The sequence below is a fragment of the Malaclemys terrapin genome, chromosome 15 (assembly GCF_027887155.1).
Source record: "Malaclemys terrapin pileata isolate rMalTer1 chromosome 15, rMalTer1.hap1, whole genome shotgun sequence".
Taxonomy (NCBI): Eukaryota; Metazoa; Chordata; order Testudines; family Emydidae; genus Malaclemys; species Malaclemys terrapin.
In genome coordinates, this window is record NC_071519.1 from 16,914,676 (window position 1) to 16,939,263 (window position 24,588).

At 47.1% G+C, this 24,588-nt stretch overlaps 1 protein-coding gene across 7 annotated transcripts in view; it reads right to left on the bottom strand.

The window, feature by feature from the left end:
* The window catches only part of PKNOX2 (PBX/knotted 1 homeobox 2), a 624,957-nt gene that overhangs the window by 283,790 nt on the left and 316,579 nt on the right, over nt 1-24,588 (bottom strand). For 5 of the 7 annotated variants that reach the window (XM_054005405.1, XM_054005406.1, XM_054005407.1 and 2 more), the window contains one exon: nt 13,570-13,678. The exons of 1 other annotated variant lie outside the window; for it this stretch is intronic. In XM_054005405.1, coding sequence (XP_053861380.1) covers nt 13,570-13,656 — 87 coding nt within the window. In that variant the 5' untranslated portion in view covers nt 13,657-13,678. Of the gene's footprint in view, nt 1-9,450; nt 9,579-13,569; nt 13,679-24,588 lie in introns of those variants that run through there. One more of the 7 variants, XM_054005414.1, reaches the window with a different exon arrangement.

Sequence of the window (24,588 nt, forward strand, 5' to 3'; positions counted from 1 at the left end):
CTATTGGCGCACAATCTGACCCATGATCAGCAGTGAAATAGCGATCAGTGTTGGCACTTAAACTTTCATCACAGGCCACAGAGCTTACACGGTCTGGAGATGAACGAGGCAGTTCACAGCTCTCAGTTTTGGCTGTCTACAGACGCATTCACATTCACAGAATTACCTTTGCAGCCATAAGGGCTAGAAACATGTTTTAAGGGGAAGCTTAAATTTTGCAGAAACTGCTGAAGTCGCCACACAGAGATGCTGATCCCACTGCCGGGTCGCTCCAGCCTCGTCTGTGGCTGTTCCCAAACCCCACGCTGTTCAGTATTGCCATTTATGCTGCAGGCTGGCTGGCTGGCTGAAGTGTGGCTAGCACAGGAAGTGCAACGTGAGCAGAACATTTCCTTTTAAAGCCCTAAAAATACATTTGACGTGAACGTTTCTATTTCAGAATCTAAAAAAAAAAAAAAACTCTTAACTTAATTTGGAGCCATTCAAAGGGCACTGAAACCCTCTTCAGTAAAGTGTCACTGAAACTTACACGGAGGCTTTCTTTCCAGCGGCCATAGAGGCTATAGTGAGGTGAGGGAGGGTCATTGCAATATTTGGAAGAGGCTGACCTGCCATAATGTGCATTAGGAAAGGAATAGAGGGTCCTGTGGCACCTTTAAGACTAACAGAAGTACTGGGAGCATAAGCTTTCGTGGGTAAGAACCTCACTTCTTCAGATGACTTGCATCTGAAGAAGTGAGGTTCTTACCCACGAAAGCTTATGCTCCCAATACTTCTGTTAGTCTTTAAGGTGCCACAGGACCCTCTGTTGCCTTTCACAGATTCAGATTAACACGGCTATCCCTCTGATACTAGGAAAGGAATGTTGCTGCGAGTGTGAGTTTGGCTTTAACTTAGATTTATCTAAAGGATTTTCAAGGAATCACTCAAGGCATAAATGAGCACCCAGAAGCAGTGAACCAATCAGTTAAAAGTTTTCATCGAGTGACTCAAACAATTAGTATCTAGATCAGCCAGAGACCATACAGCTCCAGAGAAAGCATGCTGGACACCAGAGAGTGTGCTGATAGACCAGCCGTACAAGGGAGACTGCAGTATGGACTACATTACCAGGCGGCCCCAATAAATATGGCTGCAAGGGGGACTCTCAATAGTATCTCAAACAACAAACAGAAACCATTATGCACCCCGAAGGCAGGAAGATGAAAAGGGAGATGCCTGATGTGAGGAGACAGCCACGTTGGCTACTGTTTATAACTCACAGATTTCCTGTCCAGCTCTGAATTCAAAACAACCACACTAATCAGTTTTGCTGCTTGTTCTAAATAAAATAATTCCTTCTGGGGGCGGGGGACGACAGATGAATGCCACAATTATTCTGCTAGACTAACAATGGAAAGGGCTGCAAAGCCTCCGGAAAGAGACTACTAGTGCCATACATAACAGTAATTTGGGGGCTACAGCAGAGGTGGGCAAACTACGGCCCACAGGCCACATCCGGCCCGCGAGATCCTCCTGCCTGGCCCGGGAAGCTAGCCCCCAGCCCCTCTCCTGCTGTTCCCCCTCCCCCGCAGCCTCAGCTCACTGCACCGCTGGCGCAATGCTCTGGGCGGCTGGGCAGCGCAGATGCAGAGCCATGGCCTGATGGGGTGCTCTGGGCGGTGCCACCGGTGCTCCAGGCAGCGCGGTAAGGAGGCACGGAGCAGGGAGGGTTGGATAGAGGGCAGGGGAGTTCGGGGTGGTGGTCAGGGGGCGGGGGTGTGGATAGGGGTCGAGGCGGTCAGAAGGCGAGGAACAGGGGGTTCAATGGGGGCAGGAGTCCCAGGGGGGGCTGTCAGGAAGGAGAGGGGGTTGGATGGGGTGGCAGGGGGCAGTCAGGGGCGAGGGTCCTGGGGTGGTCAGGGGACAGGGAGCATGGGGTGGTTGACAGGGCAGGAGTCCTGGGGGGGCCATCAGGGGACAGGGAACAGGGGGGTTGGATGGGGTAGGAGTCCCAAGGGGGCTGTCGGGGGTGAGAAACAGGGGGGGTCAGGGCTGGGCCACGCCTGGCTGTTTGGGGAGGCACAGCCTCCCCTAACTGGCCCTCCATACAATTTTGGAAACCCGATGTGGCCCTCAGGCCAAAAAGTTTGCCCACCCCTGGGCTACAGTCATCCCTCCATGCCTGTGCACTTCAGATACATCATCCAAAGCAATTAACCATTAATTATCCCAAGGAGAGATGCTTAATGTTTAAATATGCAACTGTCACGAAATGCAGCACTGCTTACCACTGCTTGGCTTTTGAGTCCAAATTTTTCACTATGGAAAAGTTTTGTTTTTAAAAGATTCTATAAAAACATTCTCTCTCTCTCTGGAGCTCAGCATCAGAGCTTGTGGAAATGACAAGAAAACAGCATGAAGGTGAGGGCTACCTCTGTCACACAGCAGGTGCCTTGGGGTACGTCTTCACTACCCGCCGTATAGCAATCAATTTATCTGGGATCGATATATCGTGTCTCGTTAATACGCGATATATCGATCCCTGAACGCGCTCACCGTCGACTCCGGAACTCCACCAGAGCGAGCGGCGGTAGCGCAGTCGATGGGGGAGCCGCGGCCGTCGATCCCGCGCCGTCTGGACCCCAGGTAATTCGATCCAAGATACTTCGACTTCAGCTACTCTATTTGCGTAGCTGAAGTTGCGTATCTTGGATCGATCCCCCCCCCCGCAGTGTAGACCAGCCCTTGGATGTGCAAAAACAAATGGCTTTTAAGAATAGTCCCTAGCTGTACCATTCTCCTCATATGTATTAGCCAAAGACATGCTAGCTACACTTCCTCTGCGGTCCAAAGGGCCCTTCCCCTCCAATCACAGCACCTGCCAAAGACATTCCCCATTCACACAAAGATCTTCAATCCAAATGCATATATGAGCTGCAAGGCTAATGTGAACATTGAGCTAAAAGCCCAGAAATGTGATAGCAAGTGATCTGACTTTTCTCTAGCATCTTCCATTCCAAAGTGATTTCTAAACTTAACCGGATATACACTATGAACTTTAGTCAGGCATCTCTTCATCTGGTACTGAACAGAGTCACTTTGCTAGTGAAATGCCATTGGTGTAACAGTGCACAGTCCCACCACAAAACAATTAGGACAGGAAGTGAAGGATGGCATGTCCAACTGGCAAAATGTTCTAAATCCCCATTAGCCAATGAGGGACCCTTCAATTTACATATTTTAAAACTCTGTCATGTCCTAGTTTTCCAGTGATACCCCAGAGCACAGCACTCATGACACAATGGACACAATTAGTCCCATGTCTGGAATGCCATGCCGCGGGTCGAATGATATCACTGCAGTTCATGGGATTAATGGTATCAGTTAATGGTATCAGCGACATCCCAGAATACAAAATTCTTCTAGATCTTTGGGGAAGCAGGAATTCCCAGAGGGACTCACAGAAGGGAGTAATCACTGGAGAGGTAAGTTTAAATGATTTCACTGTTGGATGTCACCAGAGCCTAGATAATGGGGCTCCTACTTCTAGCTTTAACTGAGATCTGTTTCAGCTCTGTAATGCACCTTTAAGATTCCCTCCTGTCCATCTTGTAGCCAGTAAAAATCTTTTCTAGAGGTCCAATTGGCTCCTGAGCTTGCTTCACAGGACAGACTTGCCACCACAGATACACAAAGTTCCAGGAGTGCATGCACCTGTGCACATCCCCCTCAGCCCCATGCACCTGCAGCCACCCTCTCCAGAAGAATGTCCCACTATTCTTTTTATGTGAATTTAATTTTCCTATATGTATCACAATATCTGTTACCCATGTTGGTTGGCCTTGGCCTAGTTCTTCACCTTTACTGTAGGACGGTCCATTCCCTTCCTCCATCTGTTACTATGTGAGTTCTGTAACTGTAAACTCTTCAGGGAAGGGGCTGTCGGGCACCTAGTCTGCTTTTGGCTGCTGGATTACAATACATAATAATGCTGAAATGAGATGAGAGGACTGCGTAGTAGGAAGAAAGTCTAAGCCAGGCCTGCACAACTCGTAAAGCGGCGAGGGCCATATTACTCCAAAAAAACCAGCTGAGGGCCGAACCCTCCTGGCCCCGCCGAGACCCTCCCCCCCCAGCGCCACCCAGCCCCCCTGAAACACAACACCCCCTCCCCAGCGCCGCCCGCCCCACGGAAACAAACCCTCCTTCTCCAGAACGGGGGGAGGGATAGCTCAGTGGTTTGAGCATTGGCCTGCTAAACTTAGGGTTGTGAGTTCAATCCTTGAGAGGGCCACTTAAGGATCTGGGGCAAAAATCAGTCCTTGGTCCTGCTAGTGAAGGCAGGGGGCTGGACTCGATGACCTTTCAAGGTCCTTCCAGTTCTAGGAGATAGGATATCTCCATTAATTTAAAAAACAGCAGTATTGAACCTTTGTAATATGTTATAGTGGGCTCCTAAGGTAGTATAATTAAGGTAAAAGAAAAATGTCTTTTTGCTAGAAGTAGAATAAGATCTTTCCCCCACTTTGTAATCAATTGCCTTGTTGAATGAATGAGGTGTGAATGAGGAAGGCAGGGAAGGCAGCACCTACAGACAGCTGCAACCCTTGGAGAGGGGATGGGAGCCAGATCAGATCAATAGACCAGGTCAGCCATCAAGTCACCGCTTGCCTCCTCAGCCCCGCTTCCCCACCGCCAGCTCACCTGCACCCCCGCCACTGCCTGCCCGCTCGCCTTCTCAGCCCCCCATCCCCCCTGCTGCTGGCTCGCCTGCCCGCCCGCTCACCTCCTCAGCCCCCACACTCCCGGCTCGCCTACTCACCCCCCACCACTGCAATTCGCCTCAGCCCCCCTCCCTTACCCGCCGCTTGCCTACTCACCCCCCGTGGGCCGCACAGTGAGCCCACCTACTCACCCCCCGCGGGCCGCAGAGTGAGCCCAAGCGGGCCGCATACGGCCCCTGGGCCGCATGTTGTGCAGGCCTGGTCTAAGCCCTTGTATCAGAGGCCTGAGGCCTGAACTAAAGTAATGGTCAAAACTTGATAATATAAAGCAAAGTTAAGTTGTAAGCAAGAGGCAGGCCTTGCTCACAGAATTTGGCAAGCATAGGGCTGATATTGCAAAAACACATACATCTAAGAGGCGCTAGGCACAAAACACTCACGTAAACACATGCCAGAAGGGTGGTACCAGAACACCCTTATAAACATATTCCCCAAAGGTAACAGGAACATTCTGACCCTTCTTAAGGATAAGGTCAGGATAACAGCATGATGAATAGAGATGTTTTGATCAAACCTACAGGTACAAGGCAATGGGTGGCACCCTAATACGTCAGAGGGTGGCACCCTGATATGTCAAGGGTAATATGTAACTTGTTCGTATTGGTGTATAAAGGTGTATCTCAGAGGGAGTGTCTTCGTTTGATGAAAAGTCCCACCACTATCTGAGCCGGTCCATTGTCACAAGCATACAGGTGTTAGTGTACCTGTAACCATTGAGCCGGGGCATTAGCACTGTGCTTCATCAGCAATAAACCTGACCAAGTGCCTTTTCTACGAGCTAAGTCTGTAAATTTATTGGGTGGTTTGCTCGAGGTCTGCTGTGCCAGCTGTCTGCGCAGAGCTGGGACAGCACACGGTAGAACACACGGGAGAATATACATGCAGCCAAACATCTGACAACACTGGTGACACCTAGGACAATTCTCACACACACACACACACACTCGTATCCGTATCATGCTTGTGCACAAACAGATATGTTCATGCACACACGTGCACCCACCCACACAGACGTAAGTGTTCTCTGGGTCACAGTATACAGTGCAGGTGTTTCTCATCTGTAAAACTCATGACTTGTCTCCAAGTGTCCCAGGGATACCTATTCATTTATATCAGCTGCTCTAGCTGTAGTGGGAGCCATCCGAGGAATGAACCAAATTCTCAAAGCATGTTTGAAATGAACAAACCGGTTCTTAGCAAAGAGGCAAAAGGGGACATTCCTAGTCTTGCACCAAATAAGCAGGTCATTTACAGTAGAAACTCAGACGTTTTCAGACCAAGGCAAATCAAGTTCATACTGGGCATCACATTTCGGAACAACTTGACGTGCTCCCCACTGAACGCAGATATTACCATAAATGTGTGGCTGGAGCCTCCAGCTCGGTGGCTGAAATGGTGCAGCACAGCTTGGCACACATGGGCCAACATAGAAATGTATGTTTGAAACAGCAATTGATTTCTCCTGGGACACAAGAGCGTTGGGCATCCGGACTAGCCATGAAAGCCCCTTTCAGCAGCTGTGATTTGTTAATCCACAGTATAATGTGAATTAAATACGGCTCTTCACACTTAACTAACCCCCCCACCCCACCGCCAATCTACATTCTTTCATAATGTTTGGGTGTCTCATGCAGCTATCGACTAATCTCTCCAGCCCTAAACATCTCCCAGCTGCTGACTACCGTCATTATGGAGGAATTCCAGCAACTCAGACCCAGTGAACATTTAATCCTAAAGCTGTTAGACTCTGAGGAAATGGGCTCCTCCAGTTTAAAACTGTTACCCTTAACTAATGGAAAGGGAAGCATTCGGTTTATGTCCTAAGCAGACCGCAGAGCCTGAGAGCTAATGCTTTTGCTTACTTTACATGTTATATTTGTCTGTGCAAAAGAGTTCATGGAAGGTCACTGACAGATGGGCTTGTTTGGAAGAGGCAGCCAGAGGCTGGCCAGCAAAATGCAGCAGTTCTCTGCTGTCTTCATCCCCTGTGGGACTATCTACTGCCCCATCCCTCTGTAGTGATCAGTATGGGCAGGCAGATAGTGACCCTTCCTCTAGCCACAAATGAGGGATCTCTGCCTCCCAGTTTGCAGGAGGAGGGGAAACAGCATCACAGGGATGTGCCTAAGGTCACAGGGTTGGTCACTAGCAGAGCTGGGCACAGAACCCAGAACTCCTTATTCTCAGCCCCACACTAACCACTAAGGGCCAGATTCTCTCCCAAAGGCCTGAGCAAGGCCTGGGGCATAAACTGCACCACCCCAGGAGTAGTCCTGGTGGCTTTGTGCTCCTCTCTTGCTCCAGGAGGACAATGATTTTCTATTTGCCTATACCCGCAGCCCCACACATTCTGCTGTGCTGGCCAAGAAGAGCTAGTTCCCAAACTGTCCTGTGTATCACGGTTGGTGACCTGCAAAGCGCTGGGAGGTCACATAGTGCAGGATCCTCCTTGTTTCCAACTAATCGTAAAATCCTGGAAGCCTGAAGAAGCAGCTAGGAAACAAGGAGCAGGAACAAGCCAAAGTTGCCTCGCCTAGAGGCCATCGCGACACAAGAGTGGGAGGAGAAACATAAAGCATCGCCAAGGACCGGAACTACCACGAGGAGGAGCCATCACTTGGGAAGAATAATGGGAACTGCCACAGGGAGAGTCCGGGAAACCGGGGAACTCGATGTCAGGAAAGTATGTACAAGTGCAGGGAGCAGGGAACATGCAAGGGAGCAAGATGGGGGAGGGGAACAGAACAGATCAAAGTGGGAGATGAAATAAAGAGCACAGCAAGCCAAGTGATTACTTTCTTTTCCAAAAAGGACAAAACACTTATTGCATTAAATGCAGTAAAGGTATTCAGCTTCCCCAGAGTGACCAGAGCCTGTGAGAGACGGAATTAACTTACATGAGAAAAAGCTAAGGTGACTACGAACAAACCTCAGAGAATAAAAATGGGCAAATCTCTCTCTCTCCTTCCATTTTCAGTTAAGGTGGGTGAGGTACTGTCTTTATTGGACCAACTTCTCTTGCTGAGAGAGACAAGCCTTCTGGAATTGTTTGAAAACTAGCTCCAAATTCACTGAATACATTATTTGGATGAGCTCCACTCACGCTGCAACTGATGAGAGAGATAGAGGGCTTGTCTACAAGTGTGTTGATATGCACTAGAGAGTGTGAATTCTAAACCACACTGCCTTGCATGTTAGCTGGTCATGTAGACCTAGCTGGCATGCACTAAAAGTTCGCTAGTGCATGTTAAGGTAGCACTAAGAGTAGTATGCAACACATTGGTGGTTGGAATACACACCCCTCTTGCGTGCACTCACTGTCGTGCCTTGCACTCAACCCTGAGACAACAAGAATGACACCTTTGTAGATAAACAAAAAGAAACCTACCAGTTTTCCAGGAACTGAACTGCCTCTATGGTTCTCATCTGCTTAGACGATCACAGTATTTTTGATATGACTTATTCCCAGCCACATCACGGAGTGGCTTAGACAAGTTAAAGAGTAAAACACATAAATACTGATGGGTCAGAACCCAACCCTCACCTCCAAACCCCTGTAATTTTTAGGGAGGAGGCCCTGGCTTCCAATTCAAGGTTCTTCATCAGAACCTTCTCTAAGCAGGCTGGTTCTAGGTTAGCTCCAGTGCACAAAGGGGCCTGTTCTCTTCATCCAGTTGCAAGCAGACATTCTCTCAGGACAGCTGATGTCATGAGGCACCTGTCAAAACTGGGCTAAAACCTACTAGAACAGCTGTGATTCAGCTTTGAACACAAAGCTCTGTGTCCAACCTAGCCCCACCATGGATGGAAATGCTGCCTTTTCAGCCACTGTAAGAATAGAGCCACTAATGCAGCTGCTTTTAGAAAAGTTAGGTGTGTTGGCCCAAAGAGCCCAGCACAGATTGTGAAGCACCCCTGGTATTTGGCAGCAATTGAATCTAAATAATGTCACAAAACTCCATGTTCAAGACTTTTGGGTGCTTTGGCAGACATTCTTTATAACAACTAAATCCTTATTTGCATTTGGACAGAGGTTTGTTCTAACCCTTAGAGCCACATTATACAGGAAGTGTTTTTTCCCTGAGATAGTTTGCCAATTTTTTTTTAAATAAATCAAAACATTGTTTACATTTTCTTACGGTTTCTTCCCCTAGCTTCTATTTAGTTAAAGGGTTCATATTTCTAGCTTGTTAACCTACAAGTTGTGCTATGCATATGATGCGGGGTGAGGGCAGAAGTATGAAGAATTGAGTGGAAAAGCCTTTGCCATTTCATTCCGTGCATTTTCACCTCCTTGAAAAGTTGCTTTTCGGCAAAATATTGGGGTCATGGGGCAGAGAGGAGAAGGAGTTGTTCTTTGGTTTGGTGCATAAAATCCAGGCCAGTTTTCCAGAGCCAGTTCAGTTAAGTCCCTGGATGTCAGGGATGGCATGAACCCAGTGCCATCAAACTTGAACCCAACCTTTGCCCAGCCTTAACGCTGAAGGTGAACCTCAGGAGGAACCTTACCAGGGATCCAGATTTGAATAGGGTTACCATTCGTCCGGATTCCCCCAGACATGTCCGGCTTTTTGAGCTAAAAATAGCGTCCGGGGGGAATTTGTAAATGTCCGGACTTCCCCTCCCCCCCCCCATGCAGAGCGCGCGCAGCTGACAGAGCAGCCGGCCGGATGGTGCCACTTACATGGGGCTCGGACAGCCAGAGAGAGCCCCTCCTCCTCTCCCCTGCAGCAGAGCTCACTCCCTCTCTCCCTGCATTCGCAGATCGCCTCCGGCAGTCTGGAGCTCCTCCCGCACTGCTGCCCAGCGTGCCGGAACGAACGGCTCAGGCTGTTCCTGAGCAAGTTCACAGAGACATTAGGCGAAGGCCAACAACAAGGGGGCCGGAAAAGGGGCAGGGAGGTTCTGGAGGGGGCAGTCAAGAGACGGGGAGGGGGGTCGGGAGTTCGGGGGGAGGCTTTCTGGGGGTGGGGGTGTGGATAAGGTTTCGAGCAGTCAGGGTACAGGTAGGGGGTAGGGTTCTAGGGGGCATTTTGGGGGGCAGTTAGGGGACAAGGCACAGGGAGGCTTAGGTAGGGGGTGGGGTTCTGGAGGGCAGTTAGGAGCAGGGGTCCCAGGAGGGGGCAGTCAGGGGACAAGGAGCGGGGGGGGGGTATTTGGGAGTTCAGGGGGGGCTGTCAGGTGGCAGGGGTGGGAAGAGGGATCGGAGCAGTCAGGGGACAGGGAGCAGAGGGGTTTAGATGGGTCAGGAGTTCGGGGGGGGGGCTGTCAGGGTGGAGAGTGGTTGGATGGGGCGTGGGAGTCCCAGGGGTCTGTCTGGGGGTGGGGGTGTGGATAAGGGTTGGGGCTGTCAGGGTACAAGTAGAGTCCTAGGGGGCCAGTTAGGATGGGGGGAGGGTCTCAGGAGGGGGCAGTCAGGGGACAAGGAGCAGGGGGAGGGTTGGGGGTTCTGAGGGGGCAAGTGGGGGGGGGGCAGGGGCGGGCTAGGGCAGGATGGGGCGGGGCTAAGGTGGGGCTCCTCCCGTCCTCTTTTTTGCTTGCTGAAATATGGTAACCCTAGATTTGAACCCTTCCACCTCCACTAACTCTGACTCCAAGCTGTCTAATTATTAGTGTGACAGTAAAAGAACCATCTTCCTGGCCATCTTCCTAAGACCAACTGAATTCCACACTCTGAGAAACAGTCAGCAAGGCCTCTGGAAAGCAGCTAAATCAGGGAAACAGAAATAATACAATATGACTTAAATTATATGACGACTTGTCCCAACCAACCCAGTTTGCAACTAGAAAACGCACTGTGAAACCAGCTCAGCATTTGTATGGGCCGCCAAAGAGTGGCGACAATACCGTGCTTATTTCTCTCTTCATGCCGACTGCCACACTCACTTCACTGCATGCCCAGTGTGTTCATCTCCCACTGCCAAGTTCTATTTTCATAGAAATGCCACAAACTCATTTTTAGTTTTGTTATGAATATTTCACACAGCTCCACCTTCTAGTGGCTTCAGTGCATTGAACCTAGCCGTTCTCAACTTTTTCCATACTACGACCCCATGTTACAAAAGAAGAATTTCTGGACCCACTTCCATCTTGCCATAGTACCCCTAGACTTGTTTGCCACCAGCTGCACCCAGGGTCCAGCAAAATAAAGAAGGCCTGAGATTTCCTTAAATATACATGTCCTCCTAGCAAGCTCTTGGTCCAATGGGTCTGATATTCAAATACTAATGTTTTAGCATTGTGTGGTCTACTTAATCTAGCTGCTGATTGGTAAATATCAGAATGCAATTTTTGGTGTTCTGTTCCTGGCTTGAACGAGACAGTTTAAGTTCATTAACAGTGGAGCTGAGCAAATAACTCAGCAAATGATTTTCACTCAGGGGATCACAGTTTCCTCACACCTAGTCATTCTCCACATTTATTCAATTCATGTTATAGGGTTGTTGTTTTTTTAAAAGTGAACTTTGTGGCTTTATAATGAAGAATTTGCTGCCAGCATTTGATGCTTGATATGCAAAATCTGAGTTGTGTTGGTTGTCTGATATTGGGCGCATAAGCCACATGCTTTTGTCTCCTTTGCTTTTTGGGGTGAGTGTAACTGATGGAATCAACAGCAGGGCTTGAAGTAGTACCTCAGGGAGAAAGAGGATTAGGGGGTTTGTAAAAATCAAACCCTTCCTTTTGTGTGCCGCCCAGGCACTCTCCTTGAGATGTGGTTGCTAGGAACATCAGGCTATTGTCATGTTTATTGGATGAGCGCAGAGTGGCCCATTCATTTTTCTGTTGTCATGCTGGCACAAAGTAACTGCCCAGGGGTTAAGGGTTTGTTCAGGTCCTTGTTTGGCTAGTTTAACTGGGGAGGGGATTCGGGAACTCTACATCTCTGCTGCCCCATTGCGTATTATTAAAAATACTCCAGTCTGGTGTGAGCAGCTGAGCTTTCAGCTTCACTTTAACTTTCTGCCAGTGACTATGACATTGCTCAAAAGTCCCTGGAAAGAGACTATAGAAGGGGCTTGAGCAGCGTCAAAGAAAATTCACCTTGAAATCAGAGCACAAATGCCAGGACATGTTTTGTAGTATTCACCCAACTCCAGTACATTTGCCGTACTGGTGCTGCCTTCTGAAATACAGGCTGATCCCTTAGCCAGCTTTGCAGTAGCCCTATCTACAGAAAAGCACTTGTTTTAGCTGTCTGAGGACTTCAATGGGATTGACATGGTGTGGTGCAGATATGTGTCAGAGTTGCTGAGAGACCACAGCTGTCTCTTCATAGGGTATGTCTATATTACCCACTGGATCAGCGAGCAGCGATCGATCCAGCAGGGGTCAACTTATCACGTCTAGTCTAGATGCGATAAATCGACCCCAAGTGCTCTCTCGTCAACTCCTGTACTTCACCACCGGGAGAGGCGCAGGCAGAGTCGATGCGGGAGCGGTAGCAGCTGACTCACCGCAGTGAAGAGACAGCGGTGAGTAGATCTAAGTACGTCGACTTCAGCTACGTTATAGCAGCTGAAGTTGCATAACTTAGATCGATCCCCACCCCCGACCCCTCCAGTGTAGACCAGGCCTAAGCTTGGATCTTTTATAGTTCTCCAAGGAGAGAATTAACTCAGCAACGCAGCAGTGTCTCCTTTCAGCTGGCAGGCCTCCAGCTCCCCTCCCCTGCCCTTTCCTCCCAAGTCCTGTATATGCCAGCTACAGAGAGCTGAGCACTTTTCCTACTTATCCCAGTGTCGGGTAAAGAAACTCCTCTTTGGAATCCAGGCTGAATTTAAAAGGTCATATGATGACTATTCACTACTCACCCTTCCTTTCTCAAACGGATTAGGTGTAAAAGTAACAATTTTAAAAAGGCATCAAGAGATAGGACCAACAGTCACAAAGTCACAGCACTTTCACCCAGTGTAGGGGTGAAGTTTCATGCTATCTTGGAGTGAGTTCTTTCAGATCAAGCACATTGCGAAACCAGCCATTCTCTGTATACCCTCTTTACACCCCTTCCCTCTTGGGAAAAATATCAGATGATGCTACCGGCAAAACTTTTGAAAGTGTGTAAGGCTCAGATTTGTAAAGTGATTTAGGTGTTCCTAGGCTCAGTGTCATCCCAACAGCTAACTGGTTTAGGAGCTTAAATGGCATTTTCAAAAGGGATTTAGGAACTTAGGAGTCTAAATGCCATTGACTGTCTCCCAAACCTGTGTTCTGGACTCTGGCACAAAAGATCCCAGGGTGGCATGTTCAAACTGGGGAGTCTAAAGTTAGGCCAGGCCAGATTTCCAAAGGTGCCTCAAGATGAAGCTAGTTGTTTACCGGGGTTTACAAAGTCATATGCATAGGTTAGTCCCATAGCTCCCATTCGAGTCAATGGGAATCAAGCTACAAACTTATTCAGGCGTGTCTGAACCTTCCAGAAGGTGCCAACGTATATTTTTGGGCACCTAAATACCTTTGATAATATGCGGCCTAGGGTATGATCTTGGCATTTGGGGATATATTTGGTTAGAGCAGGGCACAGAACAAAATCCAGTAATGCATTGCAACTTCATCTGCATTTGGTTCTAGATAACAATGTGAGATCCTTCCATTTCTTGACAGAATCAATTCTGCTTTGCACTTGGCAGCAATACCGATTCATAAGGAATTTTTTCTTTGACGCTAAGTCCCCTGCTGTTTTTCTGCAACACTCCGAACTCTTCTACAAAGGCTATAAGTGGAAATGCATGGAAAGCCCCTGGCCAAGCCATGCTGCTGCATGTTTGAAGGGTGGTGTTGGATGTGAGCTCTGCAGCACACTCACCTGCTGGCTGTCTTGGTAAGGGGGAGGGGGCACACTCTGTGTGGCCATCATTGTCAGAGCTGGTGCTGGGGAGACATGTTGCATCATGGGATTGAGTCACATCTAGAACCTGTTGATGGGAGAAAGTTCAGCTTGATTAACAAAAAAAAAAAAAAAAAAAAAAAAAAAGGAGCTTCTGCCATTAGAATTACTCAGACTCAAAGCAGTTCAGTACTGACACTCTAAGATGGCTGCGTTTTGTTGTTGTTTGAAGTGGCATAGTTGTGCTAATTGTACAAATCCAAAATCCTGACTCCAAGCCACACTATGAAAACACAAATCCATCTCCTCACTATTCAGGAGGTGATCATGTTGCCAAAGGAAACTGAGTGAGAGGGAGACTGTCCTGAAATATTTCAAGCTTGTGATCAGCTCAGGCCTGAAATATTAGTCAAAAGTAGGCGTACGAGCATGGTTATTGTTCATTGCCAAGTGCCAGAATGCTTGGTACAAACTCTTGCTTTATTGTGAGAGTAAACAAATACGGAGCCATTCATCAACTGTACTTTTAAAAATATTTCTATAGCTTCATGCACATTCTCCCCACAGGTAGGCCCCATTTATCTTGTGGCATATCAGCCTGGGACTAACATTACTCACAGTACAACTTGCAACAATATATTTGAAAATCTGTCAAGAGGACAGAAGAGTACAGGGTCACCAATTAGTCAAACACTGAATGACTAAGTCAGTTTCATTCCCATCTGCTGTCATCTGATTCAAAACCTTTCCAAACATATCCATTTATAGTATTAAAAAATAACCCTACACAACGTTAAATCTAGGAGATTTAATCTAGGAGATTTACTGTTTTAGGCAAACTGAAAAATCTCTCTACCTTTTTACATATCATCATGTAATAGACATATAGAGACGACATTCTTTGCTCCCCAGGTAACCATTCTGGTCCTGTTAACCAGAGCAACTCCACCCCAGGGCTGCTCTTGTTAACAGGATCACTTCCTCTCAACATTTCCTCACTTGCAGTTAGACTCATAGTTATTTGCATCCCACACAGGGTCGGCTCCAGCTTTTTTGCCGCCCCAAGCAGCAAAGGAAAAAACAAAACAAAACGATTGAGCTGCCGCTGAAGTGCTGCTGAAGATGAAGAGAGGGACTGAAGGACCCACTGCCGAATTGCTGCCCAAGACCCAGACATGCCACCCCAATAACGGACAGAGTGCCGCCCCTTTTCATTGGCCGCCCCAGGTGCCTGCTTCCTTCACTGGTGCCTGGAGCCGGCCCTGTGTGGGATGCAAACAACTATGAGCCTAACTGCAAGTGAGGAAATATTGAGAGGAAGTGGTCCTGTTAACAAGAGCAGCCCTGGGGTGGAGCGCCTGCCTAGCAGGGCTTCAGAACCATCCATCAGGTGCTCAGAGACCAGGATGGAGGATGCAATATAGGAATGTAGACAGACAGGCAGATTCTGGGCAACAGGTTTTCGGGTTGGCAGAGACCAAACACTTAGTTATTTTTTTGATACTGAACAAAAGCCATGGAGGGAAAGCCTCCAAGCTTGTGGACAGTAAATATTTGTTGGAGTGTAAAAACCTTCAAAAGATTTCACCATTGCAATAGTCTGCTTTTGACTCATAATGATCTGGAAAAAGGAGTAAATAGTGATGTGGCAAAATTCGCAGAGGATACAAAATTACTCCAGATAGTTAAGTCCAGATCAGACTGCAGATCTCACAGAACTGGGTGATTTGGCAAAGTGGCAGATGAAATTCAATTTGATAAATTCAAAGTAATGAACATTGGAAAACAATCTCAATTATACACACAAAAAGATGGGGTCTAACTTAACTAATACCACTCAAGAAAGATCTTGGAGTCATTGTGAATAATTTTCTGAAAACATCCACTCAATGTGCAGCAGCAGTCAAAAAAGCAAACAGAATGTAGAAGGAGATACATTCATTCATCCTTCACTATCAGGACAGAGGAGAAGAAGGGAATTTGTAATCATTCACTGTAGAATGCTGGAGAACTTCTACAAAGAAATCAAAGACACAATGTGTCAAGGTGATGGGTGGGGAAAGGCAGTGGCCTGAGGGACTATTGTCAGGCTGTTCTAACCTGCACTAGGGTCAGGGCAGAGAACTCACTCCCCAGTGCCTCTCCTCTCAGGGGCAGTCAGTGGGAGCTGAGTGCTGTGAGAACAAAAACACTCTGGCTTGTGTGGATTTTAACTAGCTCTAAAGTCTATAGGGTAGCAAACAGAGTGACGGTAATGGGCAGCCTCCTTATCCAGAAGGTAGAGAATCGGGCAGAGGAAAGCTCCTCTTGAATCTACCTCTTGTTAAGAGAAATGAATTGTTCATGACTGTGGAAATAATCCGTAGGCTTGCTAGCAGTGACCATTAATTTAGCATTGTATGAACTGAGAACACCGGATGATAAGAGCAACTGGAAAATAAGAGGCAAAAATAAAGCTAGCCTCATTCATAAATAAGGGAGCAAGCAATATCAGCAATGGCTCTGAGATGGCCAAATATGGAGGTACAGAATCTAAAATAATGTATTCCAAAAAGGCAGACTGAGAGGAAGGATGGACTCAGGGTGGGTGTTCCCTCTAATTTTTCCCACCCACGTGCGGAATGAATTTTGTTATGTGTACTAAGATGGAGATGATGTGTAACATAACTTTAGCAAAGCTTTTGATATGGTCTCCCATAGTATTCTTGCTGGCAAGTTAAAGAAGTATGGGCTGGATGAATGGACTATAAGGTGGATAGAAAGCTGGCTAGATTGTCGGGCTCAACGGGTAGTGATCAATGGCTCCATGTCTAGTTGGCAGCCGGTATCAAGCGGAGTGCCCCAAGGATCGGTCCTGGGGCTGGTTTTGTTCAATAACTTAATTAATGATCTGGAGGATGGCGTGGATTGCACCCTCAGCAAGTTTGCAGATGACACTAAACTGGGAGGAGTGGTAGATACGCTAGAGGGTAGGGATAGGCTACAGAGGGACCTAGACAAATTAGAGGATTTGGCCAAAAGAAATCTGATGAGGTTCAACAAGGATAAGTGCAGAGTCCTGCACTTAGGACGGAAGTATCCCATGCACTGCTACAGACTAGGGACTGAATGGCTAGGCAGCAGTTCTGCAGAAAAGGACCAAGGGGTTACAATGGACAAGAAGCTGAATATGAGTCGACAGAGTGCCATTGTTACCAAGTAGGCTAACGGCATTTTGGGCTGTATAAGTAGGGGCATTGCCAGCAGATCGAGGGACGTGATCATTCCCCTCTATTTGACATTGGTGAGGCCTCAGCTGGAGTAGTGTGTCCAGTTTTCGGCCCCACACTACAAGAAGGCTGTGGAAAAATTGGAGAGAGTCCAGTGGAGGGCAACAAAAATGATTAGGGGGCTGGAGCACAAGACTTATGAGGAGAGGCTGAGGGAACTGGGATTGTTTAGTCTGCAAAAGAGAAGAATGAGGGCGGGATTAGATAGCTGCTTTCAACTACCTGAAAGGGGGTTCCAAAGAGGATGGATCTAGACTGTTCTCAGTGGTAGTAGATGACAGAACAAGGAGTAATAGTCTCAAGTTGCAGTGGGACAGGTTTAGGTTGGATATTAGGAAAAACTTTTTCACTAGGAGGGTGGTGAAGCACTGAAATGGGTTACCTAGGGAGGTGGTGGCGGCATCTCCTTCCTTAGAGGTTTTTAAGGTCAGGCTTGACAAAGCTGTGGCTGGGATGATTTAGTTGGGGATTGGTCTGACTTTGAGCAGGGGGTTGGACTAGATGACCTGAGGTCCTACCAACCCTGATGTTCTATGATTCTATGATCCAAGAAAAAAATGTTTGACATCCTGTTTAACTGAGTTCTGATGCAGTTTCTTTTTAGATGCAAAGGTAAAACTATAGGCGAAGAACACAAGTTGAACCCTTTGGAAAAGCTGTTTCATTGGAGCTCCTGTCTAGCAGGGCTTCAGAACCATCCATCAGGCGCTCAGAGACCATGATGGAGGATGCAATATAGGAATGTAGACAGACAGGCAGACTCTGGGCAACAAGTTTTGGGGTAGGACGACAGGAAAATGTCGAAGGTTGTCTGTGTTTACCTGTGAATTTGGGGACAGGCCTGGCAGTGCAGAAATATGTTCCAGATTACTAGGACCTTCAAGGTAACTGGGAACCTTCCCTCTATAGGGAACACGTGGCCAGCAACAAGGGATCCCAGCTTTGAAGGAGCATAAAATACAATGAGATCCCTAAGGAATTTTCAAGAAGTGGAGAAGCCTGGTCAAGGAGAGTACCTAAGTTGCCACTGCTGCCGACCCCCTGCAAATGCTCCTGGGATAGAGCTGAGGAATAGAACCAAACTCAATTGTGAGAACTCTGCAATTCTTCTTGCAGCAAAATCCTGTTTAGTTCATCAGATAAGTGTCCTGACCTCTCTCCTTTTCCGGAATGCTACGTTTTGTTCGTAAGAGTCCAAGACCTGGCTGGAAGAGGCATGATCTCAGACTGGCTGCTCAAACAGGCTCTGCATTTTGCATTGCAGTGGCTGCCCAGCAGTGTGTGTCAGAATCTCTGCGCTACATTTTCAGCATGTTAATGATGTCGTAGAGCAAAATCCCCTGCAGCCCCCTGGAAAAGTGCTTCTCCCTCCTCTGCTGTCAATATATGGAATTTTCCAAACAAGATACAGCCTTCCCTCTGTAAGCCAGGGTATGACTGAGCTCTCCCCAGCCATCTGTTGATGAACTGAGGGAAAAGACTGTATTTGCATAGACACACCTACTCTGCTAGGTGCTCAGCAGACAGATCTGCTTTGCCAAAATGTTCAATTTTGGCTGTTTGGGGCCACTGGGGAACAAGGAACAAGTGTTCCTGTCTACTGCTATGGATGGTGTTTAAAGAATCCTAGATACTATTTATCCCACCACCTTCAGTGTTTAAAGGTAAAGCTGGTCAGACTCACTTTAAAGTCCTTATTTCTATTCAGGGATCACCAGAGCTGTAATCACTTCTGAGCAGGTCTAGGGGGCTGAACGTTAGACCTTGTGTGGGGACAGTGTTGCGTGTAAGACAATGCAGAGGATGCAACAGCAGTGAGGTTCCCCACTGCCTGCTGAAATCACTGAGAACTGGGCTCAGTGGTAGCAGCATATCTAGAAGCAGAAGTGGCAGCAAAAAGTGGCAGAGACAACAGTGAGCCATGGTGAGCTGTGGCAGCAACCCTGCCCTCTTCAGGAATGGGAGGTGAACCCACATGAACACACCCTGAAGTCTGTGACATGGCTGACTTCAGACAATCATGAGAACGGTGCAGCAAAGGGAAAGGGAGTGGCATGTTAAAGGGACATTCTTCTGTTGGACTTTCACACACTGAGATCATGGACACTGCCCAAGCTATTGTGGGGCAGGTGTTTACTTATGGTTTGCACACTTTTGAATCACTGTGGAGTTTCCTCTCCCTCTTAATAATAGATGTATTTTGTTCCACACAGACTCTGTGCTTGTGAGTGGGCAAGTATTGCCTCTTAAAGGTACCCCAGGGTAGTGGTTAGTTTTCCCAGATTTCTGGGTGGGGCTTGAGCCGATTGTTTTTTAATGTCAAGAGGAGCCCCTAGATACTGATCCAGTCCTGGCTGCTGCTGATACCGCTGGCAGAAGGTTTATGTCCCTACATGTGCACACTCACATTCATATAAACTTGTGCACACACAAACGCACATGGGCACGCACACAATTGAGACTGTGCTTCACATCTCCCTCCCACCCACCTCAAGCACAAGAGGACCAGAGAAGATTTTTTTCACACCTTATCTATATTCCAGAGGAGTCACTGCTGAGTGGCAGAAAGAACTCTCCCATTGTCTGCTGCTGGCTTCAGCCTTCGGGGAAGGTGGAGGAGAAGGAGACCAGGAGTTGTTGGTGCAAAACACATTTTTTTAAATTACAAAATTTCTTTCAAGCCCAGATTAATCATGAACTAAACATTTTCTTCAAGGGGGCTTCCTGGTTTTCTGACTTTGTGAAAGCGTCAAATATCACCAGCAATGATGAGAACTGTGAATATCTGCTGGAAACTCAGTGTAAAGAGCTGCACAAGGGAAGCCATTTGAAGATCACAAGTTTATGGGTCCTACTAAACCTCTAAGGACGGAGATTCCACCACCTCCCTAGGGAACCCCCCATTACAGGGCTTCACCACCCTCCTAGTGAAATAGTGTTTCCTAATATCCAACCTAGACCTCCCCCACTGCAACTTGAGACCATTACTCCTTGTTCTGTCATCTGCCACCACTGAGAACACTCTAGATCCATCCTCTTTGGAACCCCCCTCACTCTTCTCTTCTGCAGATTAAATAAGACCAGTTCCCTCAGCCTCTCCTCATAAGTCATGTTCCCCAGCCTCCTAATAATTTTCGTTGCCTTCCACTGGACTCTCTCCAATTTGTCCACATCCTTTCTGTAGAGGGGCCCCCAAAACTGGATGCAATACTCCAGATGTGGCCTCATCAGTGCCGAATAGAGGGGAATAATCACTTCCCTCGATCTGTTGGCAATGCTCCTACTAATGCAGCCCAATATGCCGTTAGCCTTCTTGGCAACAACGGCCCACTGCTAATTCATATCCAGCTTCTTGTCGACTGTAATCCCCAGGCCCTTTTCTGCAGCACTGCTGCTTAGCCAGTCAGTCCCCAGCTTGTAGCAGTGGCTGGGATTCTTCCGTCCTGAGTGCAGAACTCTGCCCTTGTCCTTGCTGAACCTCATCAGATTTCTTTTGGCCCAATTCTCCAATTTGTCTAGGTCACTCTGGACCCTATCCCTACCCTCCAGTGTATCTACCTCTCCTCCCAGCTTACTGTCATCCACGAATTTGCTGAGGATGCAATCCATCCCATCATCGAGATCATTAATGAAGATGTTTAACAAAACCGGCCCCAGGACTGACCCCTGGGGCACTCCGCTTGATACCAGCTGCCAACTAGACATTGAGCCATTGATCACTACCCGTTGAGCCTGACAATCTAGCCAGCTTTCTAGACACCTTATAGTTCATTCATCCAAGCCATATTTTTTTAACGTGCTGGCAAGAATACTGTGGGAGACCGTATCGAAAGCTTTGCTAAAGTCAAGGTGTATCAATTACATCCATAGCTTCCCCAATATCCACCGAGCCACTTATCTCATCATAAAATGTAATCAGGTTGGTCAGGCATGACTTGCTCTTGGTGAATCCATGTTGACTGTTCCTGATCACCTTCCTCTCCTCCAAGTGCTTCAAAATGGATTCCTTGAGGACCTGCTCAATGATTTTTCCAGAGACAGAGGTGAGGGTGACTGGTCTGTAATTCCCCAGATTCTCCTTCTTCCCTTTTTTAAAGATGGGCACTATATTTGCCTTTTTCCAATTGTCCAGGACCTCCCACAATCGCCACGAGTTTTCAAAGATAATGGCCAATGGCTCTGCAATCACATCAGCCAAATCCCTCAGTGCCCTCGGATGCATTGTATCCAGACTTGTGCATGTCCAGCTTTTCTACATAGTCCTTAACCTGTTCTTTCATCACTGAGGGCTGCTCACCTCCTCCCCATACTGTGCTGCCCAGTGCAGCAGTCTGGGAGCTGACCTTGTCTGTGAAGACCGAGGCAAAAAAAATCTTCCCTGATATCTGTTGGAAGATTACTACTGCAAAACATAATATGTCCTGTAAATTCTTAGCGTGTGTAGGGGTCAACTTTCTGATTCAGATTGTTGAGGAAACAACTTCAGGGTCATTCATTTTGCATCTGGTTTTGACCAGCAGGGATGAATTAGTTGCGAATGTGAAGGGGGTCCGGAACTTGGGAGGAAGTGATCATGATCTGATCGAATTCAAGATCCTATGGAAAGGAAGACATGTGGACAGCAAAACAAGGACACTGGACTTCAGAAAGGTGGATTTCAACCAACTCAGAAATATCAGGCAAGGCCCCAGGGAAAGACCAATTAGGAAGAAAATGAGTTAAAGGGGCAGTTCCTAAAAGATGTAATACTAGGGACTCAACGTCAAGCTATTCTGACATACAAGAAAGATAAGAAGAGACATGGGGGGGGAGGTCAATGTGGCTGCACAAGGAGCTTTTTAGCTATCTAAACACCATACCTACAGGAAATGGAGGGAGAGGCATGTCACCAAGGAAGTATACATGGGAATAGCACGAGCGTGTAGGGAGAAAATCAGGAAAGCCAAGGCAAGGAATGTGTTACAGCTGACAAGACATGTAAGAGACAACAAGAAGGGGTTGTACAAATATGTCAGACAAAAAAGAAAGGTCAAGGACAGTGTCGGTCCACTGCTCAATGGAGAGGATGAGCTGGGAATGGAAGATGATAGAAAGGCAGAGCTGCTCAGTGCCTACTTTGCTTCAGTCTTCTCACAAAAAGTAACATTTGACCAGACAATTAGCAAAGTGACCATAGACAATAAAGGGGAAGGGATGCAAAGATTTCCTGACCAATTTGAATGACTTCAAATCATCAGGGCCTCATGCTATTCACCCCAGGGTACTGAAGGAATTAGCTGAAGGGTACTGAAGAAATCTCAGAACCACAACATTTGCAAACTCATGGATAACAGGAGAGGTCCTGGAAGACTGGAAAAGAGCTAATATAGTGCTCATCTTTAAAAAAGGGAAAAAGGAGGAGCTGGGGAACTATAGACCAGTCAGCCTCACCTTGATACCTGGGAAGCTACTAGAACAATGTATAAAACATTCAAGTTGCAAGTACCTGGAAGATGAAGGGGTAATCACTAGCAGCCAGCATGGATTTACCAAGAACAAAGCATGCCAAATCAGCTTGATTTCCTTCTTTGGTGGTTAGGAGGAATGCCTGGACTTCAGCACGGCTTTTGACACAGTCCCACATGACATCATGACAAGCTGGAGAAATGTGGGCTCGGTGGAACTACCATTAAGTGGATATGTAATTGGTTAAACAACTGCAAACAAAGAGTAACTATTAACGGAATGTCAGATTGGAGAGAGCTCTCAAGTGGGGTTTAACATTGATCTTTTCTGGGTCTGCTGTTTAACATCTTTATTAATGACCTGGATGTAGGACTAGAGATCACACTGACCGAATTTGCAGAGGACACAAAGTTACCAACACATTGGAGGATAGAGCTAAAATTCAAAGGGATCTTGATAAAACAGAGAACTGGGCTATAGACAACTACATGAAATTCAACAAAATGAATGTAAGGTGCTACATTTAGGGAAGAAAAACCAAATGCACAAATACAGAATGGTGAATAACTTTCTTGGCAGCAGCACTACTGAGAAGGATCTGGGAGTCGTGATGTATTACAATCTCAACATGAGTCAACAGCTGTTGCAAAAAAAGCAAATGCAATTTTATGTTTTGTTAACAGAGGTATAGCATGCAAGTCCTGGGGGGTGATAGTACTGCTCTACTCGGTGCTGGTTAGGCTTCAGCTGGAGGACTGTGTCCAATTTTGGTCACCACTGTATAGAAAGGAGGTGAAGAAACTGGAAAGTATCCAGAGGTGAGCAATAAGGATGATCAAAGGGATGGAATGCAAACCATACGAGCAGAGGCTGAAGGAATTGGATGTGTTTAGTTTGGAAAAGAGGAGATTAAGGGGGGGATACGATAGCTGTCTTCAAATACTTGAAAGGCTGCCATAAAAAAGATGGAGAAAAGTGTTCTCTCTTGCCACAGAGGGCAAAACAAGAGGCAATGGGTTCAAACTACAGCATAGCAGATTTAGATTAACTTTAACTTGAGTTAAAACTCACACGTTGCCCCTAACTCAAGTCCCATTCACCTACAAAACCCCGTCACTCTAGTTGGCTGGACCAAGAGGAGGCTAAAACTTGGGTGAGCAAAAGTTAACTGCCAACATGATCACTCTGTAGTGTGGCTGCAGGCTACTGGCAATCGAGTGCCACTGCTCCTCCAGTACCTTCCCACAATTTCCCTTGTGTGCCCAGAAAGGACAGACAAGTTCTCCCACAATTCACTGGGAAAGAATTAATGGAACAGCTAAGTTTACTGCAGTGCTAAGAACACTGGGATGTGCCTCCAGAAGTCTTAGTGCCACATGAGTAACTGCAATGCCAGTGTGGACACGGCAACTTCAGTGTTATTGTGCAGTATGCCCACTCTCACTTAGGCTAGAATAACTTGAGAGTAGTAATTTGAGTATAGAACGCTTGAATTAACAGCAAGACAGACCCCAAATTGATGACATTAAACACCTAAAACAATAACAGCCATGTTAATATAACTGTTTGCAGTTATCTTAGGTTAGAATCTTGACCTCAAGGTGTCATTTGTTTCAGAGCAATCTGTCCTAGGGGAAATGAGCTTCTGAGCAATGTCTAGTGACTGTCATGAAAATGCAGATTAAGAATTGTGTTATGATAAATGGCTCATAATCACTAGGCAGAGATTTCAAATGTCTTCAGCAGTCCAGAAGAAAGCAGGGGGAGGGATAGCTCAGTGGTTTGAGCATTGGCCTGCTAAACCCAGGGTTGTGAGCTCAATCCTTGAGGGGGCCATTTAAGGATTTGGGGCAAAAATCTATCTGGGGATTGGTCCTGCTTTGAGCAGGGGGTTGGACTCGATGACCTCCTGAGGTCCCTTCCAACCCTGATATTCCATGTTGTATTTGAGGCCATGTCTACGCTACAGGCAATATAGCTGCATAGTTATGGTGTCATCATTATGCTGCTGTAACTCCAGAGTGAGATGCAGACCACCAAGATAGAAAGGAACTCCACCTCCCAAGGAGATGGTAGTATGGTTGATGGAAGCATTTTTCTGTTAACCAACCTGCATCTACACTAGGGATTAAGCTGGCATAGCTATGGCATGCAGGAGCATGGATTTTTTTCACACCCAAGTGCGATAGCTCTGTCAATCTACGTTTTAAGTGTAGACCCGGCCTAAAATCTCTGCTATAAAGCTGCTACTACATACAACTGGTTCCACACACAGTCTGCAAAC